Below are 17464 nucleotides of genomic sequence, written 5' to 3'. Positions count from 1 at the left end.
GGAATCCTTTTTTTATTTTATTTTATTTTAAGGAGATAGAATTATTCTGGAATAAAGCGAGCTTTAATTGCACTGTTTGACATGCCGGGGTTGGGGGAAAATCTTTCTGCCTCTTAACACCCTCCAATCCAGAGAGTTTCTTAGAAGTTTGCAGTGTTTGCGATGGCTTGAATAGGTGCCCCACATCTCTCTCTTTGCCGTCACTTGGGGGGGTGGGAGGGGGGCAAAATTGTGTGAATTTTGGCTTCGGATGCTCAGCCTGTTCTTAGGATATACGCGGGAGTCTCCATTCCTCCCATAGCCTTTTATTTCAGCCAAATTCTTTAGCCAGGATGGGAGGTGAGAAATTACAAAATATTCTTGCAGCTCGGGGGGGGTGGGGGGGAGAAATCACAATTTGTTCCTGCCTTTGTTGACCCAGAGATTGCAATGATGATTTCCTTATTCTTCCCTTGAAATTTCTTAGTGCTTCAACGGGCAGGAAATGGCAAAGAGAGAACAGCTCCAGATGGGTTTCTCTCCCCCCCCCCCCCGTGACCCGTCAAAAGCGCGTTCCACAAAAGCGCGGTCGACGAAAGCGCGTATGTGACGTCATCACAACGCGACGAAAAAGATCGAAAAATTGAAATAAAAATTAAATTACAGCAAGCCGATTCACATAAAGGTAAGGGTTAGGTTAAGGGTTAGGGTTAGAGCGTTAGCGTTACGTTTAGCGTTAGGTTAAGGGTTAGCGTTAGGTTTTTCGTTACGTTAAGGGTTAGGTTTAGGGTTAGGTTAAGGGTTAGGTTAAGGGTTAGGTTTAGGGTTAGGTTTGGGGTTAGGTTTAGGGTTAGGTTTGGGGGGGTTAGGGGAAGGTTTTAGCTTTATTTTTACATTTTTCGATCTTTTTCGTCGCGCTGTGATGACGTCACATACGCGCTTTCGTCGACCGCGATTTTGTCATCCGTGGTTTTGTGGTAGAACCTCCCCCCCCCCCCCTACAATTCTGTAACGTAACTTTAGGCTTAGGATGTGTTTTATTGCAAGGCCTTTTCAGGTTTAGTTGTGAAGAAATTTGGGAGAATGTGGATCACTGAGTTATTCCTAGTCTTCCTGCCACCGAAGCTAAATTCCCTTACTGAAGAAATGACAGGTGCAAGCTGAAATCCAAGGCCAAATTCTTCTCTGCTTCGAAGCATGCTTTGTGCACCCGGGTAAATCCTGCTGATTAAAATCTTGAGTTATTTGGCGTTTTGATATCAACTGATTTTTTCCCCTGGGTAAATCAACTGATCCGATAACCTTAGAAATAATAATAACCCATTAACAGTCGCGGTCCTCTTATCAGTAGGGCAGCTTAATGAAACATTCAGTCCCTTCTCCATATCAGTATAAATATTTATCCTTTCAGTGAAGGTTTTTATTTTTCAATGAAAACAAAACATTTCGGAGCGCTACAAAGACAGAAACATTGGCTTAAAGAGCCCAAGGCACAGCACGAGGTATATAAAGGCATATTTCGAGGTAGCTATTCCTTCTGAAGTAGTAAGAAACAACCTAAAGAAATTGATATAGGCACAAAAGGCAGGGCAAATTGTGAGTCACTTCTTCAGGAGCTGATGGTTGAATCTCCCAACTGATATGGGGTTTACTATACGGAAAAAATCTCAGCCATACTATATTTTAACTACTAATCTATTGGACTGTCTATTATTATCTTGCTCACTACAGAAGAAAAGATGAAAAACAACCGTTACATTCACACATCATACTGAACGATGATTTATTTTAATTAAAGTTGGTTGAATAAGCACGCGCGGCTAAGAGCCAAGGTGGCGCAGTGGTTAAATGCAGCACTGCAGGCTACTGCTAGATCAGCAGGTCAGCGGTTCAAATCTCACCGGCTCAGGGTTGACTCAGCCTTCCATCCTTCCGAGGTGGGTAAAATGAGGACCCAGATTGTTGGGGGCAATATGCTGACTCTCTGTAAACCGCTTAGAGAGGCCTGAAAGGCCTATGAAGCGGTATATAAGTCTACTGCTATTGCTATTGCTATTGCTATTGCTATAGTTAATGGCAATCTTAAGTCATAAACCATAGTCTGCAAGCTATAGTGTAGCACATGAAAACGGTGCATTAAATCAGTATTTCTCAGCCATAGTGATATGAAGATGTGGAGGCTTCAACTCCAAAAAAAAGCTGACTGGGGAATTCTGGGAGTTGGAAGTCCAACAGATCTTCACACTGCCACGGTTGAGAAATATGGCATTAAATCAAAATAGAGCAAACTCTATGGTTTATATGTTAGAATAGAATAGAATAGCAGAGTTGGAAGGGACCTTGGAGGTCTTCTAGTCCAACCCCCTGCTCAGGCAGGAAACCCTACATCACTTCAGACAAATAGATATCCAACCTCTTCTTAAAAACTTCCAGTGTTGGAGCATTCACAACTTCTGGAGGCAAGTTGTTCCACCGATTAATCGTTCTGTCAGGAAATCTCTTCTTGGTTCTAAGTTGCTTCTCTCCTTGATTAGTTTCCACCCATCGCTTCCTGCCCTGCCCTCAGGTTCTTTGGAGAATAGCTTGACTCCCTCTTCTTTGGGGCAGCCCCTGAGATATTGGAAGACTGCTATCCTGTCTCCCCTAGTCCTTCTTTTCATTAAACTAGACATGCCCAGTTCCTGCAACCGTTCCTCATATGTTTTATACCATGCAACGCACCTTGAAAAGTTTATTGAAAAGTACCACTTCCTAGGTAATACTGCTAGGATGTAAGAGGGTTTTTTTAATTGTTATATTATTATTATTTTTAAAAAAGGCAAGTAGCAAAGTGATCTCCTGGAAATAATAAAAGACCTGGGAAAGGGAGAGCTGGCTTCTTAGTGAAACTTTTCACCACTGGAAGCAAAAGCAGAAATCCATACAGAACAGGTTTCTTCTCCTGTTACAATCCAAATGAAAAGACCCTTTTTCAAGTCCAGAAAGAACCTTGCAAATGCTTCCTTGGATATCATGGAAGGAAGAAGAAGAAGTCTTCCTCGGTCCGGTTTCACGTCGTCATAAGAGGACGCAAGGCCTTGATTTGTTCTGGCGCTTGGCCTTCTTGATGGCGTTGAGGGCTATGCTAGCCGCTTCGCTGAAAATGGACTCAACGTTTTCCCGAAACTTGGCTGAACACTCGAGGTATACGCTGGCGCCGATCTGGCAACAGGCTTCTTCGCCCTGCGAGAGAGAGAGAATACCCACAGAAGGTTTTACGTGATGGCATCGACAGCGAGCGGCAAGATAAACTGGTTGATGGCTGGTGGATTTTTCATGGTGCTTTTGGGGAAGCAGAGGGTAAGCGTGGCACGACAAAACCGCGCTCGACTAAAGCGCGCCCGATTAAACCGCGTCGCTGACATCATCAACAGAGCGACAACAGCGAGCACGGAGAAAAGGGCGCTTTAAATAGCGCTTTGAAAGCAAGCCGATTCAAGTTAAGGTAAGGGTTAGGTTTAGGGTTAGGTTAAGGGTTAGGTTTAGGTTTAGGGTTAGGTTAAGGGTTAGGGTTAGGTTTAGGGTTAGGTTAAGGGTTAGGTTTAGGTTTAGGGTTAGGTTAAGGGTTAGGGTTAGGTTAAGGGTTAGGGTTAGGTTTAGGGTTAGGTTAAGGGTTAGGGTTAGGTTAAGGGTTAGGGTTAGGTTTAGGGTTAGGTTAAGGGTTAGGTTTAGGTTTAGGGTTAGGGTTAGGTTAAGGGTTAGGATTAGGGTTAGGTTAAGGGTTAGGGTTAGGTTAAGGGTTAGGGTTAGGTTAAGGGTTAGGTTAAGGGTTAGGATTAGGTTTAGCGTTGGGTTAAGGGTTAGGGTTAGGTTTAGGGTTAGGTTAAGGGTTAGGGTTAGGTTAAGAGTTAGGGTTAGGTTTAGGGTTAGGTTAAGGGTTAGGATTAGGTTTAGCGTTAGGTTAAGGGTTAGCTTTAGGGTTAGCTTTACGGTTAGGTTAAGGGTTAGGGTTAGCTTTAGGATTAGGTTTAGGGGGGTTAGGTTTAGGTTTAGGGGTTAATTTTAGGTTTAGCGTTTACAGCGTGCTGTTGTCGCGCTGTGATGACATCAGCTACACGGTTTCGTCGAGCGCCCTTTAGTCGAACGCGGTTTTGTGGTGGAACCGAGGGTGAGGGGGGCTACTGACTGGGGGGGGGCGCAGGGAGCTGTGGGCTCTACTGTGCCCCAAGTTGAGCATTGTGGCGAGCCAAGGTGGCACAGTGTTCGGAGTGCAGCGCTGCAGGCTACTTCAGCTCGCTGCTAGCTGAAGTTCGGCAGTTCGATCCTGACTGGGTCAAGGTTGACTCAGCCTTCTGTCCTTCCGAGGTGGGTCAAATGAGGACACAGATTGTTGGGGGGCAAGAGGCTGACTCTGCAAACCGCTTAGAGAGGGCTGGAAAGCACTGTGAAGCGGTATATAAGTCTAAGTGCTATTGCTATTCCTTTTCTCCTCCCTCCCTGCAAAGGGATAAGAATGCAGCATTGCAGGCTAACTCTGCTGACTGCCCGCAGTTCGATCCTGACCAGCTCAAGGTTGACTCGTCCTTCCGTCCTTCCGAGGTGGGTCAAATGAGGACCCAGATTGTTGGGAGCAAGAGGATGACTCTGTAAACCGCTTAGAGACGGCTGTAAAAGCACTTAAGAAAGCGGTAGATAAGTCTGTGCTATTGTAGGAGCGAACGTATCTACTTCGACAACATCGCACAAGATAGGCGAGTAGACTAGCCTAGCCTAGACTAGCCTCAGTGTCTGTGGAAATACTCAAATCATGGTTTGTACCCGAAGCTGTTTTTTTGAAAGGCAACTCAACTTTCTTGGATTTTTTTCCTTGAAAATGTTTTCGTTTTCAAGGGGGGAGGGGGAAACCTTGAAAGAAGCAGAACTGAAGAAGCTTCTTGGATGAGAAGTGAAACTTTTTGAAGGAAAAACACCAAGAATGTCCGGTTGCTTTTTGGAAAAGGACCTTTTGGAAATAGCCTCCTTAGATAAAGGTGAAGATTCACACATATGTGCTAGTCGTTTCTGACTCTAGGGGGCTTTCCTCATCTCCGTTTCAAAGCCGAACAGCCAGCGCTGTCCGAAGACGTCTCTGGGGTCATGTAGCCGGCATGACTCAATGCCGAAGGCGCATGGAACGCCGTTCCCTTCCCACCAAAGGTGGTTCGTATTTTTCTACTTGCATTTTTTACCTGCTTTCGAACTGCTAGGTTGGCAGAAGCTGGGACAAGTCACGGGAGCTCACTCCGTTACGCAGCGCTAGGGATTCAAACCTCCGAACTGCCAACCTTTCTGATCGACAAGCTCAGCGTCTTAGCCACTGAGCCACCGCATCCCTTAGCCTCCTTAAGTCTAAACCAAATTGTTTTGTGGCTCAGTGCCTTGCGTGTAACTCGGTCATTAAATACTTTTCTACGCTGGGCCAGGAAGCAAATTCAGCTCTTCATCTGACACTTTCAATCCCATTGCTCTCCTGGTGAGAAACGGTCTTCACCGATGAAATGCAGACAGACCTGAAACTTTGGTTATGGGTGATGCCTCCTCAACATCGACCCGATGTTGCTCGAAAGGACAGGTGACCTGAGTTTAGTGGTTTTATACCTGAAGAAAGGGTTCCACCACAAAACCGCGGTCGACTAAAGCGCGCTCGACGAAACCGCGTACCTGACGTCATCACAGCGCAACGAAAAAAGCACGCTGTGAGCGGTAAAACTAAAATTAACGCGTAAACCTAAACCTAACCCCCCAAACCTAACCCTAAACCTAACCCTTAACCTAACCCTAAACCTAACCCTTAACCTAACGCTAACCCTTAACCTAACCCTAAACCTAACCCTAACGCTTAACGTAACCCTAACCCTAAACCTAACCCTAACCCTAACCCTTAACCTAACGCTAACCCTTAACCTAACCCTAAACTAACCCTAACGCTTAACGTAACCCTAAACCTAACCTAACCCTTAACCTAACCCTAAACCTAACCCTATACCTAACCCTTAACCTAACGCTAACCCTTAACCTAACCCTAAACCTAACCCTAACGCTTAACGTAACCCTAAACCTAAACCTAACCCTAACCCTAACCCTAAACCTAACGCTAACCCTTAACCTAACCCTAAACCTAACCCTAACGCTTAACGTAACCCTAAACCTAACCCTAACCCTTAACCTAACCCTAAACCTAACCCTAAACCTAACCCTTAACCTAACGCTAACCCTTAACCTAACCCTAAACCTAACCCTAACGCTTAACGTACCCTAAACCTAACCCTAACCCTTAACCTAACCCTAAACCTAACCCTAAACCTAACCCTAACCCTTAACCTAACCCTAAACCTAACCCTAACCCTAACCCTTAACCTAACCCTAAACCTAACCCTAAACCTAACCCTTAACCTAACGCTTAACCTAACCCTAAACCTAACCCTAACGCTTAACGTAACCCTAAACCTAACCCTAACCCTAAACCTAACCCTTACCTTTACGTGAATCGGCTTGCTTTAAAAGCGCTTTTTAAAGCGCCCTTTTTTCTCTGCGGTCGTTTTTGTCGCGCTGCTGATGACGTCAGCGACGCGCTTTAATCGGGCGCGCTTTAGTGGACCGCGGTTTTGTCGTGCCACGGAAGAAAGAGGTAAGTGGCTTGCTCTCTTTACCTGCTTGTAGGTGATCGGTTCCTGTTGAGCGGAACGGAGCTTTTTGAGATGTTCCTTGTCTTTCCGGAGATCAGTTTTACAACCCACCAAGAGGATGGGGATTCCGCGGCAGAAGTGGTTGACTTCCTGGATCCACTGTTGAGAGAACAAAGTGTGAACCGGCTCAAACGGAATAGGGGTGCGTGATGTACTAAGCTGTGGTTTGCAAGGCTCGTTAGAAGCCATTTCCTCCTAACTTTTAACTTTATTAACTTTTAATAAATTTATATGCCGCCCAATCCCGTAGGACTCCGGGTGGCTTACAGAAACAAGATTAAAATAAGGAGTTAAAAATAGGAAAAGAGAAACAATTTAAAAATAGAAAAAAAGAGAAACAATTTAAAAAACGACGCATCATACACTCAATCTGAGAGGGGCTGGACCTCATTCATGAGGTCAACAGCCCCAGGCCTGCCAGAATAGCCAGGTTTTAGTGGCTTTTCGGAAGGCCGAGAGAGTGGGAAGGGTCCGGATCTCTACAGGTAGATCGTTCCACAGGGTCGGAGCAACTTCCCTGGTTTGGTTCCACCACAAATGTGCGCACGACAAAAGCGCGTGTGACTAAAGCGCGGTGACAAAACCGCGCCGTCAAAACCGCGGAGACGAATGAGTGCTGAAGCGTGCCGACAACAGCGCGCTGACAGAAGCGTGCTGTAACATAACCCTAAACCTAACCCTAACCCTTACCTTAACTTAAATCGCGCTTCTGTCGGTGCGCTGTTGTCGGCGCGCTTTTGACATCGCGGTTTTAGCACCGTGGTTTTGTCGGCGCGCTTTTGACGTTCGCGGTTATGTCGTGCCACGCCCTGGTTTCTCCACTCTTGTCTTGAAGGATGAGAGTTAGATTAATGCTGACAGTGTAGCTCTGGAAGTGCCACAATTACACATGCTAAATGACAAGTTTCTTCAATAAGCTGCAACGGGTTTGATCTGTAGTTTGTGCAAACCCTTAAATCATGGCTTACAAGCGACAGAGACAGCACATTCAGCAGTCGCCAAACCAACTGGGAGAAATCTCCAGATCATATGTGCACTACAGGACTTCTAATTAGCTGCTTCACAAACAGGTGACTCTAGAGGACAAAAATCATGTTTCTTCCACGTTTTGGTTCTAAAGACCTCTTACCTTGATTAATACATTATCAAAGCTAGAAGGACTCATGACGTCGTAGCAGATCAAAACCACATGAGTGCTTTGGTATGAGAGTGGCCTTAAGCGATCGTAATCTTCTTGTCCTAAAAGGAAGAAATTAACAAATAAATTTAGGTGCGTTTTCTACCTGTGTTATGTTGTGGCACGACAAAACCGCGGTCCACTAAAGCGTGCTCGATTAAAGCGCGTACCTGACGTCATCAGCAGCGCGACAAATACGACCGCGGAGATTTTAAAAAGCGATTTTAAAGCAAGCCGATTCACGTAAAGGTAAGGGTTAGGGTTAGGTTAAGGGTTAGGGTTAGGTTTAGGGTTACGTTAAGTGTTAGGGTTAGGTTTAGGGTTAGGTTAAGGTTTAGCGTTAGGTTTAGCGTTAGGTTAAGGGTTAGGGTTAGGGTTAGGGTTAGGGTTAGGTTTGGGGGGGTTAGGGTAAGGTTTTCGCGTTAATTTTAAGTTTACCGCTCACAGCGTGATGTTTTCGTCGCACTGTGATGACGTCAGGTACGCGCTTTTGTCGAGCGCGCTTTAGTCTACCGCGGTTTTGTGGTGGAACCGTGTTATGTATATCTGGCTGACTTCTTACTTGCTCTGATTTTTACAATAATGTGGCGCAGGAAAACTCCAAAATGGACAGTGTTTTCAATATGCCAAGCGAGATATGTTCTGATAATATTCCTAATTTGCACCACAGGGATTACCTAAACTTTTAGAGAAACACCTAACTTGGCTACCTTAGCATGAACTATTTTTAAAAAAAAAAAGCAGAATCAAGATGAATATTTACCTGCAGTATCATACAAATGTAAGACGACTTCTTTTTTCCCCACAATGACATTGGTTGTGTATTTTTCAAAGACCGAAGGGGCATATTGCTGTCCGGAAGTGGAAAATGAGTGTTATTAGTATACATTGTCAAGTTTCACAGCTCCTCCCAGGCATGTTTTACAACTTTATATTTCCCTTCTGCAAAAAATAGCTCCAAATCTTTTTAAGTGAGGGCAACCACATGCATTTAAGCTGTTTTTAAAACTTTTTTTTTAAAGCTGTCTTAAAACTCTCTTTAAGCTGTTTTTTTTTTAAAAAAAAACTGTTAAAAATGTGTTTAGGGACTTTTTAAGGATAGCAGACTCAGCCACGACTGTGGATAGCTTGTATGTTTGCCTCCCATTCTAAGGAAGAGCAGCAGATAAATAAAAATATAGAAAACTGATGGGCAGCAAAAGAACTAGCTGTCCAATAATACTCAATAAATCCTGAAACAGCCATTATGTTGGACTAAGACTAAGATCTATAGACCTTCACCAAGGCTAAGCCTTATTTATTTTTTTCTTGTGTTGAGCTGCATCTAGGATGTGGCATACCACAGCCCTCCAGATATCCTGCCTGACTTCTGCCTTTTGGTCCAGGAGTGTTTTCAAGTAGAACACACGTTGTGTGTGAATTTCTGCAATTGTTCAAGTAACAATCTTGGCGGATTCTGGACGAACCGGATTCTGCCGTGGATTTCAGTCTGAAATCCAGTGCTCAGCTCATTGAAACTAGCCTTGCGTTAGTGGTCGTATCAAATTCAGATTTGCTATGGGGCCACATTGATTGCAGGAGCATTTACTGATGGAGATAGCAAGTTGTCCTTACAGCTATGTGCAATAAAATTGAATCGCCTTTCTGAGGCCATCAAGGATGTGCAATCCCCTAACTTTTAAATCTGCGATAAGCGAAGCAGTAACGGGAAGTCCTTCGCTCACGCATCCTGTTGCCGTGCCGGCTACGTAGAGGTTGAGATGTTTCTTAAGATGAACCACCAAGGGGAACATTTCTGCCCCATTTTAGTCATTTCCACAACGTTTGCATGGGTCGTGCGTAGCGATAAAAGCCAGCCTTTTCTTTTCGCTTCGCTTCAAGCAATTTTGCCCATTCTCATCATATGAGGGCGGCCTGCTCTTTGCCTAAACAGGGGACAAAGATGGAACCCCTCAAAATGACTCTTATTTTCCTTTTTTTTAAAATAAAAAAGAAATTGAGGCTTTATTTCCTGTCTTTTTAAATGTATTTATGTATATAGGCCTTTGTTGTTTATTTTGATGGGGAGTCAAGACAATGTTGCCATCTCCACAGCATTGAACCCTGCCTTGGGTTGACGCAGGCGGCCACACTATCAAGCCCATCATCCCCAGCTGTGTCAGTCTCGCACATCTGGGCTGATTTTATGCCCGCTACTGGCCAAGAATCGCCTCCTGAGGGGAATATCGCCTGAGGAAGGCGCTACAAATGGCACCTTTGCCAAAATCAGGGACCCTCCACACAGGTTGTCAGAATGAGGATACCAGGGGATTCTGGGATCCGCCATGAGGAGGGGGAGAACCTCTTTCTGAAAGACCCCCACACTCTCAATAGAGGGAAATGCCGCCTTTTTTTTTTCCCCCTCAGGGGATTCCAGGAGCCTCCCCTGAAGGAAGCTTCCAGGCCTTCTAGAAGCTTCCCGCGCGGCGATTCGGGAATGGGGACGCTTCCCGCGCGGCGCGAGCTGAGGAGGGGGCCGAGCGAGCCCTGATTGGCTGAGAGGGTCTATAAAAGCCGGGCGCTCACCTCAGGGAAAGCGCCTTTGGCGTGCACCAAAAGGAGCGAAGTCTTCCCGCAGCCGCCGTCGCCCACCACCACCGCTTTCAGCTCCGTCTTCGAGCCCTTCCTCGGATCGCTGGCTTCCCGGCTGCCGGGTCCCGAGCTGTTCCTCTCGGCCATGGACCACCGCCGCTGCCGCCGCCTCGAAAAGAGCTGCTCCTCGGGCGGGAGTGGAAGAAAGGCGGCGGCGGACGAGGCCTCGCCTCCTTCCTCCCCGCTGCGGCTTCGCAAGGCGGCGAGTCTCCGCCGCCAGTTCCCCTATAAAGCGGCGAGGGAGGGTCGAAACCGCCTTGGCCCCTCTTGCATCGACTCAACCCGGGGCGTGAAAGAAGATTTGTTCCCCGGCCTGGGCGCTTGGATACCCCCAACGTGGGTTCTCTCTTTTTGCCCGGGTTTTCTGGATGGATCATTTTAGGTGCTGGCTTAGGAAGCAGTAGGCTGCCAGTTCTGCTTCAGGCAGGAAAACCAGCCCACTTTGAAGGGTTGTTGTGGGGAAAAGGAGCAAGGGGGCATTAGACATGATGGCCGCCTTGGGTTACTAATAAGATAATCTAAAATGAGGTTCTTCAACTGGGTGCCCTCCAATTTACATCAAAGAGGTTGCATGGGTTCCTGCAATTTGGGTTGCACACACACACACAACCACTGTATTGCATTATATTGTGGCCACCTAGTTGGGGCTGATGGGCATTGTAATCCTGGCTTGGAGAAGACAGCCCCAATTGGATTGAGGACATTACAGGTAGTCCTTGACTTAAAATTAACAGTTGAGCCTAAAATTTCTGTTGCTAGGTGGGACTCGAGTCTGGCCCAGTTTTACAACTTGCCACATTTGTTAAGTGACTGCAGCTAGTAACAGAGTTCTTAAGTGTTGAATGTGTCACAAAAGGTGATTGACATGACCCGCCTAGGAAACTGCAACTGTCATAAATATGAGTCAATTGCCAAGTGGCTGAATTTTGGTCACATGACCTCAGGGATGCTGGAACAGTTTAAGGGTGAAAAAATCCATCATAAGGCACTTCTCAGTGTTGAAACTTTGTTCTATAAAGTTTTTTATTTTTTCTTTCCATATACATTCACAAATAAACATTCTCATAGGTACTATTAATCTACCTGTTGTCTTCTAGCATTTATCACAATCTGTTTAAAAATATAAAAAGCATAATTGGGGTCGCTTTCTTTCCACCCCGTACATCCATCTTATTTTGCAACAACCCTACTCTTCTTCCCAACCTCCCTCCCTCTACCTTTCCTCCTCTCTTTTTCTTCTTCCCCAACCTCCCTCCTTCCATCCACCGGCCAATGCCGACTGGCGACTACCTGGAGGAGGGCCTTCTCTGTGGCTGCTCCGACCCTCTGGAACGAGCTCCCCGTGGAGATTCGAACCCTCACCACCCTCCAGGCCTTCCGCAAAGCCCTTAAAACCTGGCTGTTCCGACAGGCCTGGGGCTAAAGAGCTTTTGCCCCCCTCCTCAAATGGTATGGCTGTTGTGTGTTTTTAAATAGTGTATTGTTATGTTCGTCTTTTTTATCTCCTGTCTGTACCCCCCCTTCCCTGATTTGAATTGTGAGCCGCCCTGAGTCCCCTTCGGGGAAAAGGGCAGCATATAAATGAAATAAATCCAATCCAATCCCTCCTTCCTCTCTTCTTACCTTCTCTCCTTTACTACTGCTGCGTTACTTCCTCTCTTTTACTCTTTTCCCTCCTTTCTCCCTTTCCATTGTTGCCCTCGCTTCATTTCTTCTTCACTCTGATGGATTTTTGGGGTGAAAGTCCAGCAACCCCAGTTTTATACTTACCTAAAAATAAATTTCCTCTCCCACATTTTATTTCCCTATAATAATTCCACTTAGACTGTGTATTTCTATCTTAATGCTTTTCTGTTTTTTTTCCTTCCCCTCCCCTTGATGACATGTCCTCTGGGTTGCTTAAGTGTCCTAACTTTGAAAGTCACTAAATTAACTTGCAATTTGAGGATTTCCTGTATTTAGCATTATCAGTTTTGCCTATGGGGGTTGCCAGAGTTCGCCTTCACTTTGTCCTGATGGATCCCAAGCTAAGTTTAAGGCTGTTTTTTATAAATGCAACAAACCACCTTGGAAGCCTTTATACAAAAAAAAATGACTAAGATCAATGTTGCCACACTTTTGTTTCATCTTCTGGGGTCCTTCATTCTTACCAGGAAGTTGTTTCCTTGCTCCTTTCCAGCAAGAAGATACCCAAAATGCAGGGCTGGTCTTTGGGTTTTAAATAGGATTTGGAGTAGCATACAGTAACGAGGCTTCCTGTGTTTGCATTCTTCCTCCAATCAGCTTAAAAGTCTCTTTATTTTGTTGGCACACGTGCAGGAGGGAGTGAGTATCTGAATCTTCGCCCTGCCTTTTGAAGTCTCACCTTGGGATTAAGAAATAAAACACCCATGGCTAAGAAGAATTGCAATACAGACGGCATTTTCAGCAAATACCATTTTATTTTTGCCTCGCGCCATTTGTGCTTAGGGTATATTTCGACACAGATTTTAACATTGTTAAGTACAAGTTTAGTGAGTTGGCTCCGCAGATTTATTTATTTATTTATTTATTTATTTTATTTGTATGCCGCCCTTTTCCCTAAAGGGACTCAGGGCGGCTCACAACTCAAAAAGGGAGTGGAAATACAGAGTTACAAAAACATAAAAACCATACATAGTTAAAAGCACAACAATCATACCATTCGAAGTGGGGCAGCGAGTCTTTAGCCCCAGGCCTGTCGGAACAGCCAGGTTTTAAGGGCTATGCGGAAGGCCTGGAGGGTGGTGAGGGTACGAATCTCCGCGGGGAGTTCGTTCCAGAGGGTCGGAGCAGCCACAGAGAAGGCCCTCCTTGGGAGCTATTGGGAGCTATCGAACTTAGCAGTTTTAAAGCTTTCTTTTTTAAAGCTTTCAACAGGTGGCAGCACCTTGCCTAGCAACATCGGTGGATGTTGGCTTGGATGTCCATGAAGTCACCATTAACCAGGAGGCCATTTTTCTTCTTGTACCTACTTTGTGTCACCACTAGATGGCCCTCTAAGACTAAAAAACCACCAACCCGTGGAAGTTCGCTGTGACAGTAAAGGGAAGGAGAAATTGCTACCAGTCCAAAAAAGCGAAGACGTCAGCTGACCCGAAAAGCACAAGCGAGCAATGTCTTCTCTTCCGCGGGGCTTTGGACCTGTGTTCTCTGAATGAGCCTCGCCGAGAAAATCATCGCTTCTGGAACCTGGGTAATTTCGCAAAGCTTGAAATATTGATGGAAAACCCATCCAGCTCGTTGCACACCGGGCTACAATTGGGAGGTGGGATCAAGTTCATGGAAAACAAAAGGCAGAAGTAACTTCTGACTGGTTTATTTACCATTGTTGATGCAATTACTTGCAACTGACTTTTCTCGAGAAAGTATTACCAGTCACTGTACTTTAATCTCATTTTTTTTCCCCCTTTCAGGGATCAGGGACAATATGTTCTGTGCTTTTGTTTTATCTGCACAATTACCTTGCGCGCTAAACTAACTTCTGGTTCTCAAATGCTGCCTTTGTTTCCTCTACCCCCTTCCTAAAAGGAAGCTTGGGCATAGTTTTGCATGATTTTTAAATAATTTAGTGCAGTATACATTTCTGGCCTTCATTTATAGTTCTACTACTAATTACAAAACCTCTCAGCCATGAGAGCCATGAGCATGCCAGTTTTGTACTCTACTGGTGGGTGGGTGGAGTTCTACTATATGTGTAATGTACAAGTTGTCCACCCTGTAGTAAACACGGAAACGGGAACAAGCCACATCTCCTGTAAAATGAGAAACGTATTTCCTCTTTTCTCTTAAGCCTAGCATGAGTTAGCACTGCAACTAATGGCAAAACTGCCCTCTTTTAACTACGTTTTTACGTTCTCCCTTTAATTTAGCACCCTCAAAAGCATGACATTGGCTGAAGTCAGCTTACAGAAACAGTAAGTACAACAAAACCTTGTTGTTGTATAAATTGATTCACGTGGCGTTGCAAGGCTTCATTGCTCTACCTTCCAGGTTTCACGTTACAGCATTATCTGTTTTCACCTATTGCGTGCTGACATTTGTTCAAAACGTGTAACCCAATGAATGCCCCCAAATGACGGAGATTAGTGAGACGCCCGGAGTCCTCTGGGATTGGGCGGCCTATAAATCTACTAAATAAATAAATAAATAAAATGCCAGTACTCTATTCTAGCATGGTAGCTTTCAAGCATTTATAGAACTGCCGCTTGAATAAGTTGACTTCTTTTTATCTAGCTAGTGGGAAACCATTGAAATAAGCACAAGACTAATCGCTTATTTAACACTTGCTAGCAATTCACTCAAGAAGACCAGACAAAAGTTGGCGGCGGGGGTGGGGTGGGGGGAAGAGTCTAAATTTATAAAGTTGCATTCAAATATTAAGCAAGCTTAGGGACGTTTGCAAACATAACTAATGTATGACACATTAACCAGGTCACTTAGACCTAACAGCATTTGCACAACATTCCAAACTTGCTTAGTCAGGTTAAGCCATAAAGAACAAGGTTTTGCTCATTCAAATCATTTATTATTCAGTGTATTACATGAGTCAAAAAAATAAGTGCATTCAGTAATCAAGTGTCTTGAGCAAATCCCGCCTTCAGTGGCCACCATGTAGATTTGACATTTTCAGTGGCCAAGGCCAATGTCCTTGAATATTCTACCAATAGTCCATAATCCTACTGAGAGCCCATCCACACTATTTGATAGAGATTCACACTGCTAGCCGGCTGCATTTGAATCCTTGAAAATAACCATTTTACTAGAGCAAGTCAGTAGGTGGGTTGAATTTCAGTTTGTTCCATGAACTGATTTGAGTTTATTTTGCCCCCCCCCCCCCCCCCCCCCCAAGATTTCTCAGTTCACACATCGTATCGATCCAGGTTTGGTTTTAGCTTAATGTGTGATTTAGAACTTCGCACAATGGGAAGCCAACTATGGTTTCCCATAAAACTCAAACCTAATTTCTACTAAAAGTGATACCGTTAGAATTCAGCCCTGAAACCACATGTGCACAAAATACACCACTGTGTCATTTTCAATACTATCCAGAGCACATGTCATCCAGCTATTTGAAGGGATAATAAAATGAAGCCACCGGGGGCCATCATGAAGTAGAAGCAGAGTCTCAAGCTCCTCGCGTTTAAGCAACTTGAATTATGCTACTTCCTCAACCGTCTCCTAGTGTTGCAAGACAAACATAACTAAAGCTGGCCTTTTGAGGAAGAACGTAAGTCTGCTTCGGGACTTGATGTTTTGCAGTCTTGACACAAAACCTTAACCCGTAGGCACGCATTTATGCAAAACGTCCTAATATTTTTGCCTTAAAGGAGCGGCATTAATCACGAAGGCAATTATTCAAAGGTTATGTGATCCAAATGGCAGTGGCTGTTCTCAGATTACCTTTGCCAAGGTAATACACCAACTGGAAGCAATCCGGAGGATGGACATACAATTTTATTTTGTCTTAACAATTTGCCAGAAGTATACCATTAAAGAATTGGCTGGCTCTTATTGGGATAATGTTATGCCTATGGTTTAGGCTTACTAAAGCTACCAAATTTAGCAGCATTACCAAAGCTAAAACTAACGCAGTCCTTTTGCCAAGCTCCAACAATGCCATATTCCTTGCCCAAATCCCTCAGTAGGGCATATTCACACAAACAGTTCCTGGGTTAGATTGCCAACGGGTTGCCTAGTCCGGCATTGGGCACTTGAGAGCAGTTCAGAAAAGGAGGTGAAATAGAGGCCAGCGCATCCTAGCAACTGCTCCTTAATAGGATACAATGACAAGATCTGTACCTCGGCCACGATTGGCCGAGTGAGCCACACAGCAGATCAGACTGATATGTAATATTTAATCAAGACCAGACAGATCAAATTATGGCGTAGCGCAATATGTGAACAGGACTGGGTTCAAATAACACATTAACCTTGGTTTTCCTTGGCCTGCTGAATAGACAACCGGCTCCATATATACAAGACGACAAGACAAACTGACTTGCACACCGCCGCCCAGCAGTGCCTTCGTAAACACCGTTAAGACCGAAACTGAGCCAATCACACATGATGAATGTGGAGATTGTTTTGTTCCTTATGGCCAAGAGCCGCTTAGCCTTACTCCGTAGAGTATCCTTCTTTTACGTAAGCTCCTACTGTATGCCTCCATTTCTCCTCCCTACCATAAGCGTTCACACTAGGAAGATTGAAAAGCCAATCCTGTTCCTTTTGCTTAATCTCTTCCTGCCCGCTTGAAGGTCCCCCTTATAACTGCCTAAAGAGCCCCCTTCAGCTGCTTTCTTCCTCTGCTGGAGGAAAGGTTTAAAGTGTAAAGGGAAGAAAAAAAAGCATTCGATTAGACCTTGCTCGGGACAAAGAGCCATTCAGAATGTGCAAACATTTCACAAAACTGCCCCTCTGTACTCAGCCTTCTGGCTCACAAAAGTGGGTGGAGTCTTGGCTGTCTAAATATACAACAAAACAGGAAGCGGGCCAGGAGGCTTGCTTGTAAGAACTTGCCCTCACACAGCTTATTCTCCAACGTTTGAGTGAAGTTAAGTTTGGGTTTCCACGCCGGCCTCAATTCAGACGTACAATGTCCTACACAGACATTGAACCATCTGGGTTAGAAAAACATAGAATTTCTACCTCTAGAAAAACCTTTAGAAACACCGGGAATGAGGTGCATTTTTGCACATCAAGCCTTCTCCAAGGACAGTTCAAAAGGACTGAAGTAAAATACCCTTGAAACTGACATACATTGAAATATTACTGCTTGTTGGCTAAACAGATGAAGCAGGCAAGACATTTCTCCACACATATTCAGTGCAAATCACCCTCTCGAGACAATTTAACAAACTCGACAGCCAACACAGGTCTTCGCCATCTGCATAAATATCCAAATTCCAAAAGTCTGCTTTGATCAACCAAAAGACTCCATCTTAGAGCCTTCGAC

The 17464-nt window shown here is 44.8% G+C and overlaps 1 protein-coding gene across 1 annotated transcript; it reads right to left on the bottom strand.

Annotated features, from left to right (window-relative positions):
- Positions 1–2052: 2052 nt before the first annotated feature.
- On the bottom strand, positions 2053–10836 carry RHOF (ras homolog family member F, filopodia associated). Its single transcript, XM_087705504.1, has 5 exons — positions 10426–10836; positions 8624–8711; positions 7813–7922; positions 6648–6782; positions 2053–3201 (listed from the first exon to the last, which is right to left on the bottom strand). The coding sequence occupies exons 1-5, from the start codon at positions 10576–10578 to the stop codon at positions 3037–3039; spliced, it is 651 nt and encodes a 216-aa protein (XP_087561630.1). The 5' UTR covers positions 10579–10836; the 3' UTR covers positions 2053–3036.
- Between the last annotated feature and the right edge of the window lie 6628 nt (positions 10837–17464).

This window comes from Thamnophis sirtalis, unplaced genomic scaffold (genome assembly GCF_051295495.1).
Source record: "Thamnophis sirtalis isolate CommonGarterSnake01/CBP01778 unplaced genomic scaffold, rThaSir2_p1.2 scaffold_2, whole genome shotgun sequence".
NCBI lineage: Eukaryota > Metazoa > Chordata > Lepidosauria > Squamata > Natricidae > Thamnophis > Thamnophis sirtalis.
The sequence above is the reverse complement of the archived record's forward strand: the minus strand, read 5'-3'. Positions and strand labels throughout refer to the sequence as shown.